This window comes from Lontra canadensis, unplaced genomic scaffold, assembly GCF_010015895.1.
Source record: "Lontra canadensis isolate GAN:19392208 unplaced genomic scaffold, GSC_riverotter_1.0 scaffold165, whole genome shotgun sequence".
Taxonomy (NCBI): domain Eukaryota; kingdom Metazoa; phylum Chordata; class Mammalia; order Carnivora; family Mustelidae; genus Lontra; species Lontra canadensis.
Genome location: NW_022631159.1, coordinates 123,847 through 137,130, shown reverse-complemented (window position 1 = coordinate 137,130; position 13,284 = coordinate 123,847). Strand labels below are relative to the sequence as shown.

General features: G+C 36.1%; 1 protein-coding gene across 48 annotated transcripts in view; it reads right to left on the bottom strand.

Annotated features, from left to right (window-relative positions):
- The window catches only part of PTPRD (protein tyrosine phosphatase receptor type D), a 408,131-nt gene that overhangs the window by 299,796 nt on the left and 95,051 nt on the right, over positions 1 to 13,284 (bottom strand). For all 48 annotated transcript variants that reach the window (XM_032845508.1, XM_032845526.1, XM_032845509.1 and 45 more), the window contains exon 3: positions 10,845 to 10,986. In XM_032845508.1, the coding sequence (XP_032701399.1) occupies positions 10,845 to 10,986 (142 nt within the window). The remainder of the gene's footprint in view (positions 1 to 10,844; positions 10,987 to 13,284) is intronic.

Below are 13,284 nucleotides of genomic sequence, written 5' to 3'. Positions count from 1 at the left end.
CTTGTACCAGAAAATTCTTCATACATATGGCAATGATTTTTAATCCAAATAAGTTAAAATTCTTTACTGATAATTTTAATACTAGTACTGGTGGTAGTGATATTGGTGAGGATACCAATATTCACCACAATGACTCACATTTCTGAGGGCCTAGCACTTTGCTAAAAAGCTTTATGGGCATCATCTCCTGTGATTATTCTCTCAAGTTCAGGGAGTTATTTTTCTCACTATCTCTGCTTGAGAAATAAAGAAGCTGAAGCCGAGAGAGGTTGAGAAATGTGTATAGAGCAACAGAGCAAACAGTGGAGCCAGGATTTGAACCCAGGTCTGTCTGCTGGCAGAACTTGAACTCATACTCACACCTTCCAGCACCTGCTACACCAAAGGTGGTAGCAAAGATAACTGAAAAGACAAAAACAAACACCAACCAAACAAAACTTTTTTTTTTTTATTACCTCTTTAAATATTGATATAATGTATGAGGGCTTTTTAAAAAATTTTATTAATTTATTTTTTTAAGATTTTATTTATTTTTTTTTTGTCAGAGAAAGAGCACAAGTAGGGGGAACAGCAGGCAGAGAGAGTAGCAAACTCCCTGCCCATCAAGGAGCCTGATGTGGGATTCGAGACGAGGACGCCAGGATCATGACCTGAGCCAAAGGCAGATGCTTAACCAACTGAGCCACCAAGCAGCCCTTTATTTATTTATTTATTTACTTACTTACTTATTTAATTTGATTGAGGGAGAGGGAGAGGGAGAGAGAGCATGCATGAGCCGGTGGGCAGGGGAGAGAGAAGGAAATAATCTCAAGCAAACCGAACTGAATGCAGAGCCCAACACAAGGATTAATCTCACATCTCTGAGCTGAAACCAAGAGTCAGATGCTTAATCAACTAATACTCTGGTTTCTCTTCAGATCGCATAAATCTTTCGCCTTAATCAACTGCGCCACCCAAGCCCCGTGATATATGAAATTTTCTTACTACTTCTAAAATGCATAACTAGTGGTGCTGCATTTTCACAGACAATTAAAACAATTTTTTTATCTTGAACTCATACTCACACCTTCTATTTTTTATCTATTCTGCAACCCAAAACAGTCCAAGTGTAATAGAACTGAGGTCATATTTTATGTATGACTCTAGTCTGACAGAGGCAGTCCAACCAATTGCCTACTGGGTACCGATGTACAAGCATTCTGAAGACTATGGAAATATGTGTTAATACAACATTAAGCACAATGTAAGAGGGAAAAAACGAAGCTAAAATTCTTGATATTGTATATTAGAGATCATTGCACCAATACTTGAACTTCAGTCATTCCAAATAACTTGGTAACACATGCATGGTTTCAAACTCTCACATCACCTTATTTCCATATGCAAAGCCAGTTTTCAGACATTTATGCTAAGCAATGTTTTGTAAGTCATAGGAAAATTCTTTTCCAGGATTGCTGATCTTCCCCTTCCATCATCAAAGCCATGGATTCACTTCATGAACATTTATTGAATTACTATGTGCCAGGCACTGTCCTAGATGCTGGAGATTGAACAGTATGCAAGAGGGTAAACCAAACAGCTCAGCTTCAAATGGACAATGAAGAGAGAAGGAAAGAAATAACCATTTTTCAGCAACTTTTGTATTTAAATCACTGTGCCACATGCTTTACACATATATATCATTAATTTCTAAAAACAGGGGCGCCTGGGTGGTTCAGTCAGTTGGGTGGCTGCCTTCGGCTCAGGTCATGATCCCAGGGTCCTGGGATCGAGCCCCACATTGGGCTCCCTGCTCAGTGGGAAGCCTACTTCTCCCTCTCCTACTCCCCCTGCTTGTGTTCCTTCTCTTGCTGTGTCTCTCTCTGTCAAATAAATAAATAAAATCTTTTAAAAAAATTCTAAAAACAACCCTAAAAGGTAGCTAGGATTATCTTCCACTCTAAAGATGAGGAGCTTCAAGTTTAGACTCACATAATGTGTCTAACCCCACAGAATCAGAAAAAATAACCTCTTGATATGAACCCTTGCCTATCTAGCTACAAAGAATATTCCCTTTCCATGGTAGTTCCCTCCCTTTCAACTATGCCCTTTCTAGTTTCCATTCTGTCTGTCTGGATTTCTGGTTCTCAAACTCACCTTCCATCCTAAAACTGCCATTAGAAAAATGATCAGTTTCTTCCCGTGTATGTAAAGTGAGATTAATTACTGCCCAAATGATCTCTTGCTATATCGTATGTGTTTATTCAACCATATCGATATATCCTTCTTTATATGTATACACTCATTCCACAAATATTTGTTGGGTGACCAGTAAGTGTTATTAATATTTCTAGGCCAGAGAAAAATGCAATGGAGCTTATACACGAAGGAGAAGGGGGGAGGGGCACATAAAATAAAAGTTTCAAGAAGTGGAGTATAATTTCACATAATGTAAAGTGCTATGAAGCAAATTAAACAGGGTATACATATACTATTTGTAAACATTGTATGTATAAAACACACATGCACATATTTATGTACATAAATATACGTCCCCAATAGAACTTTTGGTTTAAGTATACAATGTATAAGTACTGATAATTAATAACTAACTTTATTAAGGTCCTTAAAATTATTTATTATGCATTATTTTTCTACTATAATTGATTTTCTAGTTATCTGATAAATGGTAGATCTGTGGATACCTAAGGAATTAAATAAATATGCACACACACAAAAAGTGCACATGTCCACTGAAAAGTGTTAATATTGATTTGCCAGTCTTACTCATGATACACAGCTTCTTTCTTTAAATAGCTCTTTTGGTGTTATACTTTGAAATATGTAGGATCTCTTCTGGGAAAACCCAAGCAAGTATCAGATTTGTCATCTGAACACACTTATCATAAAACATGAGGAAAAATTTAACAGTGCTATACTTGTGATCCACATCTATTAGTTAGACTAAAACCCATTGTGTGAAAATATGTAGTTAATGCAAGGGTGAAGTATAAAAACCAAGAATAAAGCTTAAAGATACCAAAAAAAAAAAAAAAGCGTGGACAGTTTTAACATATAAATTAAACACAATTTCATTTAGAAAGACCATAGATCAGATAGTCTTTAAATCTTCCTGTTATTTAATAAAATATATTAAGGAAATTAAGATGCGTGTCATCCTACTTGTGTTTAATGTGGCATTAATTCACAAGTCATTGTTTGTTTGTTTTTAATAAGATAAAATAAGTTACATGATCTTTTAAGGAGATATGTAATTAGGATTTTGATAATTAAACCCTAGATGGGGCATTAAGTATATATATGCCCTAAATCCCAATAAATTATGCATGTCCAACTTTTAAAACTACATCTTAATTAGTAGCTTAAAATAAAGCCAATTTTGAAAACCAGGAAATTATATTTTAATTGTTCAAATTTTATCAATGAAAGTCAACCAAATATTCAATTTTAAATTATAATCACCAATTATACAGAAAGGATTGTGAATTGCATACCATATTTTAAGTATTTTAGCAAACCCCTTTGCAAATTTCAACTCATATAGAGACAGTTTATGTTAACTTAGTCACATGATTTTTTCCTTCTGTAGTTTGCTCTCTTTAGCCAATGAAGTATGTCTCAACCTCATTTTCTTCCATTAGTCCTTTTTACTTCTACTCTATTCTGAGGTACTACTGTTTATGCCCACCTGTGATGGTTAATTTCATGTGTCAACTTGAATGGGCCATAAGATGGTCAGATGGTTGGCCAAAGCTTATTCTGAGTGTTACTGTAAAGGGTTTGGATGAGGTTAACATTTAAATCAATAGAGCCAGTAAAGCAGATTGCCTCTCCTAATGTGAGTGCATCTCATGCAGTCAGTTGAAGGTCTGAATAGAATAAAAAGGATGACTCTCCTCCCAGTAAGAGAATTCCTCCTGCTTAATTGCCTTTCAAATGGGACATTAGCTTATTTCTGCCTTCAGATTCATCCTGAAACCTTGGCTCTTCCTGCATCTCAGGCTTGCCAACGTTCAGACTATATCATCAGCTGCCCTGGGTCTCCAGCTTACCAACTCACCCTGCAGATCTTGTGAGTGATAACCCTTTTTACCTGCATAAGCCATCTCCTCATAATAAATCATATGTATATTATGATATAATAAATCATATATATATATATATATATATTCATTCCATTTCTGTGATAGAACCCACTTGTATCTACCACCAAATATTTAGCAATTTCTTATCAATGCCACTATGCTCAGGAAGCTTTTCTCTATCCCTAATATCTTTTCACACTCATTCTGCCTGATAAAATCCTACATTCTTTTAGCCTCAGTTCAGAGGTCTCTTCTCTCCCGTCAAGGTAGGACTTTTCCACACTTTGCAAACCCGTGGCACGTTAGCACTGTTTTCTTTCATGTCATACCTGTCTGTGGCTGATCAGCTAAAAGAACATTGTTCTTCCAGGAAAATATCCTTTATAAGTACATCAAAAGTAAATAACCTAAGGGTGAGAATACATTGTCACAGCATAATACAGCAGTGATTATTTCTGACTGGGTGAAACCCAAAGAAAATCTTAGCTGTATGACCAAGGAAAAAAATCATTTCAAACTCTCTAGACCTTGGTTTCTTACATCAAAAATAGAAGACTTGGCTAGGTAACACTAAATTCCCTTCCAGATCAACATTTCCACAGTTCCATTAATAGCCAATCAATAGTAAATACTCACATGACTTAATATTCATTTTAAAATGGTTAAAAATGATATGAAGTCAAAAGAAAAAAAATGTTCTCACTTAAATGCAATGATTTACAAGTGCACTCGTTCTCTCTGAGCCCTTTAAGACATAATCCCAGTGTGGAAAAACTAGTGATAACCATTCAAAGAAAGCAGCATGCATCACCGACAGAATGGTCCTTAAAAGACTGAGCACAACGAAACATGAAAAAGCCTCAGCTCACAAGTGCACTTTTCCCCAAATGTTATCAGTTTTCATGTCTCTCCTTAAAACAGTCTTCCATGGACCTGTGCACATGGGCTCCTGCCTTGATGAACACTAATATGTGAAGAACATTTATTTTTAAATTCTCAAGATCATACTACCAGAAGTCCGAAGTTTCTGTGGACTTACGTGGCTCTGCCCACTACCACCACATTTCAGCAAGCAAATGGAGTACACAGGAAGGCTATATCATGTTGTTATCAATTTATTCCAAATACTCAACTATTTTATAAGCCTTTTCAAGTAATCTTCACTCAGTACCATAATTGTCAGCAAGTTTGTTCTGTGTTGGCCACCTTTCCTTTTGATTCAGTCTTTCATAAAAATCCTTTCGTGTGACAGTCAAGCAGCTGTGCTTTGTTCTTTAATGTTCCTAGCCTGGATCCCCAGCCGCGACCACTTTATAACATAAACAGCAGAGTACCATTTTCACAGCGGGGACAACTGTGTTCATCTTCAAAAAGAGGCATTAATAAAATGAGACTGTAATGAACATGCTAATTCTGATCACAGGGTACTGCACAATGGTGGAGAGAGTCGACTGCCTTCTCCCTGAAAGATTGTAAAAGTTTTTTTTTTTTTTAACAACTGCTATAATGGCTTACATTTTTTTTTGAAACTGACATATTATGCAAACATTTCTCTCCATTTCCCAATGAAATGCTTTCTCTGTCTCATCCAACTGCTCACTGTGTGTTTTACTACCTCAGTTACAGTCACCTTGAGGGAGAATATTTTTTCCATCTTTCGAGAACTGGCTTCTGAAACAGGCATGTCACTGAATCAAAGGAAGCTAGAGAGAAGAGGTCTCAGTGAACCCAGTCCAGTGCCTTTGCCTTCTCTGACCATGTGAAGATAAAAAAATAAAAATAATAATAGATGAAGAAGAAAGAGGAGAAGGAGGAAGAGAAAGAAAAAGATGATGAAGGAGGAAGAGGAGGAAATATGGAAGTTAACACATTTGCTCAAGATGCCATAGCTATTTTGGGACAGAGACAGAGTTGGAACTCAAATTACCTGTGACTGAGACTTGGAAACTTTGTATATTGTCTTATGTCTTGATGGCGATCATTCATAAAATAGGATGCATTTGTGTGTGTGAAGTAAACATAAGTACCATTTCATAAGATACATCTGCAAAACTAGGTAATTGAATTATCTCATATTGGGTTATCTTTTTAGGCAATAATTTTACTTTATATGTGTTCTATGAAAAAGCTAGTTTCCTGTCAGTAGGTGAGAACAATATTGTTATGTATTACACCCTGTTTTGTCGTACTGGTGCTGGTAGTAGTTTTGAGGGCAGTGCTATTTGGGAATGGGAAGGTCTCCAAAAATAGTCCACTAAGCTTTAAAAAATAATGTGTTACATGCTGTTTTAGATGACAATAATACATGCATTTTCTGGATACTCTTTGAAAAGGATCTAAATTCAAGAAACATGACATATAGTCAGACAATTAGAGGCAAAATCGGTAACATCTCAGTTTTCCCTGCCCAGTGGCTGGTACATGTAACTGAGAAAATCTTTTCAGCCCCGGTTATCATTATATGCATTTATACTACAAGACTTCCCCTGACAAACATTGGTAAGAAATTATGACTGGTGAAGCAAAGATTCAGAAAGAACTAAATCCATCTGGATAATGAGCCTCTTCTTGGAACACCCTATCCGGTCCTACTTGTGCCCTTGAAAGCCTCATTTTTAATCTAAAAACCTTCCAATTCTACAATTAGGCAAGTCTCAGCCCTTAATAACCTCTCAATGACATCCGAAGCCTTCACTTAAAAGTTCTGCCCAAGAGGGAAAAACATGTGCATGTCAGACACACACATCAGCATCCTCAAGTATTGCAGAATAGGGGAGCTGCTTTTGCTTGTGTTTCCCAAAGGCAGGGCAGCCTAAAAAATTAAAATATGACCTAGGGGCCATACATACAGCATTCAACTCCCCATTCTCATACTGCTTCTTCTGTGAACTACGGTGCACAGTGTATGAGTGGTAATTGCCTAAATATCTCATTCCAGGGCATGTTCAGCCTGAGTCTGTAGTTATCCTTCCTTATGAAAACAGTTTTTCAGAGTGAGGGTAATTTGAAGCAAGCTACAGAGGGAAAGTTTCCCCTGAAATACTCCCTTTAATGCACATGGGTGGTCAGAGTGTTATTTCACTGTCTTCGGCATTAGCCACACAGTTCAGATGTTTAAATCTCCAATTAATTAGGTTCTCTAGTAGCCTGTGTGAAATAAATTAGTGATCTCCATCCAGTCCACTTAGACAAAACCCGTCATGACAGTTGGCACATTTTTGGCATGGTCAGCAAAGTAGGAAAAAAAAATAAATGACCCATGTGGACGAAATGGGCATCTGATGAAGGCCACTGACTCAAAGTGTACATCACTATCAGCCAACGGCAGAGCACAGAGCTTGAGTATCCGCCAAGGGGATCTGCAAGTGCAAATTAACTCAAAAACGGGCACAAAGCTCAACAAGTATAGTATGAAACTCTTCACATTCATTTTAATTAACTGTGCACCATGTTCATATTCTATGAATGTGATTTTACTCTTGGAATATTTTGCCAGACTATTATTAATAGAATTATACTTAGTTATTTAGAAATTTAAGATTACGAGGTAACCCTAGGGGAAAAAAAGATAATTCCCAGCCCATTTACTTCATCCCACAGGGATATATGAAAAGTATTCTAAGTTATGTTTAGACTACTTTTCCATTATCCAAAATACCTTTGGGTTTTTCTCATGAAACATTTCCAAAATTGCTAAACATAATCTTTAAAACAAAAGGTTTAATTATCTTTACTAGAATCATAAATTTTCATACAAGGTACTTATACATGACAGCTATTCACACAGAAAGCCAAGATCATGTTAAAATTCTCACGTGTATTTGTTTTATCGGGGAGCTTGGTGAATAAAAGTAGATGAGATGGGGCTCCCTAATCAGCTGGGAGGCAGGAAAACATAAATCTATGTGAAAGCCTAAGTAAAATGATACTTTCCTCCCAAGTTTTTGCTAGTCTCTTCATCAATGCATAAAGATTAAATCAAGCCAAATGACTGTTACTGTTTCCTTTCAAGGGGAGAATTCAAGGAAATCAGAAGGTAAAGAAAAAAAAAGGTTTTTGGCAGATTTTACTTTATTGTACCTTTGTATTACACTTTCTACATAACAGCATTAGTTCTAAACTAGGTAAAGAAATGAAGATTAAAATTTTTAAAAAGAAAATCAACAAATGAGTCTGAGTTTGTCTCAGGTGTGAACACCTGAAAAAATTTTTCTACAATTTCAGACCTGTTAAGTTTATGTGAACACATATGTGTATATTCATATATGTACATATATCTTGAAGTACGTGTTAGAGTCTTAATAAACATAGTCACTAAGAATCCTTCCAGTTCTAAAATCTGACTTCTAACTGCCATCTGCTCTCTCCCCCCCCCAATATCTTATTCTTGCCTGAGAGATTTTACTCTTCGTTATCTTTTCAAACCTGTATTTTTTTCTTGAAGATTTTATTCATTTATTTGGCAGAGAGAAAGAGAAAGAATGCGCGTACGAGCACAAGCGGGGTAGCGGCAGAGGAAGAAGGAGAAGCAGGCTCCCCTCGGAGCAGCGAGCCCAGCTCAGGGCTATCTATCCAAGGACCCTGGGACCATGACCAGGATTAAAGGCAGACACTTAACCCACTGAGTCACCCAGGTGCCTCTCAAATCTTTAAAATACATTTTTTTCCCAAACCCATTCATACAGTCCAATTATTTATAGTTCACAAACTATGATTTCTACTCTCCTTGATTGGGCTTACTGTTCTTCATGAGTGAGAGCTAGCTTTCATGCTTGAGAATTAGTAGTTATGAGCCCATCTGGGTATGAATGACCTTATCTGGGGTTGTATATGCTGAATTGTGGGGGCATCTCTGTGGGGTGAGTACTTACATGGATGCCTCTTCCACACTCTGTGAGAATCACTGTGTCTGGCTGTTTTTTATGCCTGCTTCTAATCTTGAGTATTACACTATAAAAGTGGAGCTAGAATCCTCACCTTTCTGCAGAAAGCTGATCTAGCTCTTCTTACCTTCATTTTGTTTTCTATAGGCCTATATGCTACTGCAGAGCTAAAACTCCAGCAGTTAAAACATATAGTCCTTTTGATTATTATCTTGGGTTATGAGATTATAAATTATCTGTTCTCTGGAGATTCTTTCTTTGTTTTTAGCACCAGGAAACTTCTTTCTTGTTTGCAAGCCTAATCAAGCATTTAGTTTTATTTTCAGATATTTTATCAACATCTTCATGAGTTTATAGGAAGATGAGAACTTTGTGTGTAAATAACTTCTCAGAATGGACGGAATTGTAGCTCAAAGCTGACTTACTTGTTTTTAAGCATCATTCTGTTACATGCATTTAAAAGATCTATATCCAGTTGGTCAATATTTCTCCTGAGACTTAGTAAGATATTTATAACATTTGAAACATATTTTAAGATGTGTAAGTAAGTAATCCTACTTCCTAGGTTTCTTGGAATAACGAATTGATTTGGTAATCAAAGATCCAGAAGGAAATGTTTTGATTTTATAAAACATACAGAGTAAATACATACCACAATGGGAAAAAATGGAGTGGAGAACAAATGTTCTTAATCCATGTTATATTCCTCTATAGTAACGCAATTTTGTTTTGTTTTATTTTGTTTTAAAGAATTTATTTATTTATTCTACAGACAGAGATCACAAGTAGGCAGAGAAGCAGGCAGAGAGAGAAAGGGGGAACCAGGCTCCCCGCCGAGCAGAGAGCCCAATGCAGGACTCAATCCCAGGACCCTGAGATCATGACCTGAGCAGAAGGCAGAGGCTTAAACCACTGAGCCACCCAGGCACCCAGTAATGCAATTTTGATCCCTTTTTTCCTTCCACTTCCCTTCATTCTTGTAAGTGGTGGAATCCAGCAAAATGAAGTTCAAAGCAAAACACAATGAACAAACAAATGAAAGTGTGTGTGAGAGAGGAAGACATAAAGGCACAAGAGTGTTAGGAGATGTCAACTACTAAGGAAGTCAATTCAGGCAATATTCTTATCTCTTCACAAAACGTTGATGCAGAGATGCCCAACAGAGTATTATTAATCACTAGCCTTCATTCTCTAGTACTGATGTTCTAAAGAAAGTCTAGAAAGCAGACACACTGTACTAGAGATTTGGCAAGTCATCTCATACTTTGGCAAGTCATCTCATACTTTGGTCAAACTGCATAAGCCACATAACAGGAATCACAGCAGTGGGCACAATGTTTCCACTCACTTAGCATTAACAGATGTTCAAGAAATATAAAAGACAGAAATAAAAATATATTTTTTGACATAAAGACATAAGGTGCCTTTGTTTTTCTCAATACCTCCATTTATGAGGAACTAATCTTTAGGCAGAAGATGTTCCTTTAATTTTGCAGACATCAGTGTCAGTTGTGGTAATCTGTAAAAAGTACTGGCCAACCTTGGTACAAAGAATCCATACAGAAGCAATGCTAACTTGAAAAGATGAGTATGTCCTATTTCTTTTCTAGGTACTCTACCAAAAATCATAATGGCATTTTGCATTAGAAATCAATACTTCTCTTTTTTTTTTTCCTGGACAACATTCTTCAAGAATCATGAGAAGAGGCATGCACTCTCTGTCTAAATGTTTCACCCTTATAAACATTGCATTTAAATTCATTTCCCATTTAAGTGTCATAAAAACTCTAGGCACTTTAGTGGTCCCACAAAAGAACACCAGGGATACAGAATTTCAACAATAACACAAGGAACAACCTTGTACTTGAGTACTTACCACGCAAAACTGTGAGTCTGGTGGATACACTTATTTCTCCGACGTTATTTGAGGCCACACATTCATAAATGGCCTCATCCCGTGGAGTCCGTAAGGGTTGTATTCTGAGAACCGATCCAGATCCATCATCAAACTCTATTACCTATTAGAGGAAACAATAGCTGTCACAGGTGTTGTTACAATTGTCTACCACTCAGCTAAACCTTAATACAGTGGTGAACCAGTCTTTTGGCTCAGACTAATACAGCAGCATTTTCAGACTGAATTTTGATACATAGTAGTAAAACGGAAAAACTGGTTTAATTTAACGAATCTTCTCCTGAACAAAGGGAAAGGCATGTAGCCACAGATGCAAAGTCTACTGAAAATCATCCATGGTCTACTCGTGAAAATATTCTAGTATGTGTATGTAGGACAATTTGTTCCTGTTAATTTTGCAAGAGACTTGTTGCTATGAGGGGTAACCTTCTCGAAGGTTATCTTCTGTCTCTCACAGCATGTATGCATATGTGGACCTACTCAATAATTGGACTGTAAGGTGGAGATATAATGTATACTACCACAGATAGCTCTTCTGGCTTGAAGTATTTCATCCTGAACAGTACGGAGGAGCAAACCATGAAGAGAAACTGCATAAATCTAATATTTAGGCAGCCAATGAGATGGCTTTCACAACCCAAGAGACTGATGGCATGCATTAATTTTGCTATAAATCATTCCAGTATTTGTTCTAGCTTAGCGTTTTCTGCATTTTTAGGGCATTTTTGCTGTAAAATGGAGGCTTGCTTCACCGGGCAGAAAATTAATGTTCTAAAGAGTAAGACTGAATTCACTATCTTTATGGACTACACTCTGAAGCAGTTTAGCAATCCCAGATATTTGTCAGCTAATTCAAGTACTACTTCAAAAAAGTGATAATGATGATGAGGAGGAGATTGATAAATATGGGTACAAAACTGTGGAGTCTTCTGCTTGTCTTTTCTGTAACTATGCTGTATCCTTTCAGCTGCTCACTGAGGAGCTGCGCTTCCCGGTTTTGGTGAGGGATTTGTTTGTTTTTTCCATTTCCCTGTGACTAATAGTTCCATGTGCCTAAATTATGAATTGAGAATGCTTTGTAAATACATTTATTGAGATGTTTAATCCCCGATTTTGTGTGAAAATGTGCTTATGTCAACATACAGAAGAAAGATCAAATGTTTTTAAAATATACCTACTTCATGTCCTTTCTGTGTTCTATCATGTTTTAAATTCAGAGATACCCAAAATGTCCCACTTCCCAATGCACTACAATTTATTTTCAGTTCTATGAAGCACATATTTTAGAACGAATCCACCATGCGTGATGGGAGAAATAACTTTCATAGTTAACTAGAATCTTTGACAAGTATGTCATAATTGAATATATATATATACACAAACACATCTCTATATTTTTATAAACATTTAATTTATAAACATTAAACATTTTTATGTTTATAAACCAGAAAGCACAGCACCCCAGTGACCAGCTGAAAGAACACAGCATAGTTTTAGAAAAGACTGGGAGAGGACTCCACAGTTTCATACCCATATTTATGAATCTCATCATCATCACCATCATCAGTTTCTGAAGTAGTACTTGAATTATCTGACAACATTTATATATATTTGTAAACACATATAAATAAACATATATTTCTAAATATAAATATATATTTAAAATATATTACATATATTACATATAATACATCTCATGGCTTAATGTAGAGAAAGGCTTAAATATCCTTAATGCCATCTTAAATTTTGATTTTTTCCAGTTTTATTATGAAATAATTGGCAAACATCCATTGTATAAAGTTTAAGGCATATAATGTGATAGTCTGATTTACATGTTTTGTGAAATGACTATTACAGTAGGTTTAATTAACATCCGTCATCTCAGATAGATATAAAAAAAAGAAAAGAAAAAAAAAGTTCTTCCTGTGATGTGAGGGCTTAGAACCTACTCCCTTAACAACTAACTATTATGTGTCACTATAGGTTTACATTTCTGAACTATTTCCTAGTGTAGACCTAGCCTCTTTCAACAAACACTACACTACACATTATATGCCAATGTTGCGATTTCCAATTTGAAAATCTTATTTAATACCCGGTATTGATTGCGCCCTACTTACTCTAAGCCAGACATTATAATTGCCACTGGAGATAGAACAAACAAAATCATTCTCACTTAGGGCTCTTATAGGCTTTATAAACTAGCAAAACAAAAATACATATATACTATTACAGATTTTAAAGATTATCAACACAAGACCCAACACTATTTGATATACATGCTTCATGTAAAAATAACTAATTTTCCTTGGCTGTGTCTATATGATTCTCATTCAGAATTATGCAATGAGTAGAGCTCATGCTTTGAAACATTTCCTATTATAATTTAATCGTTGTTATA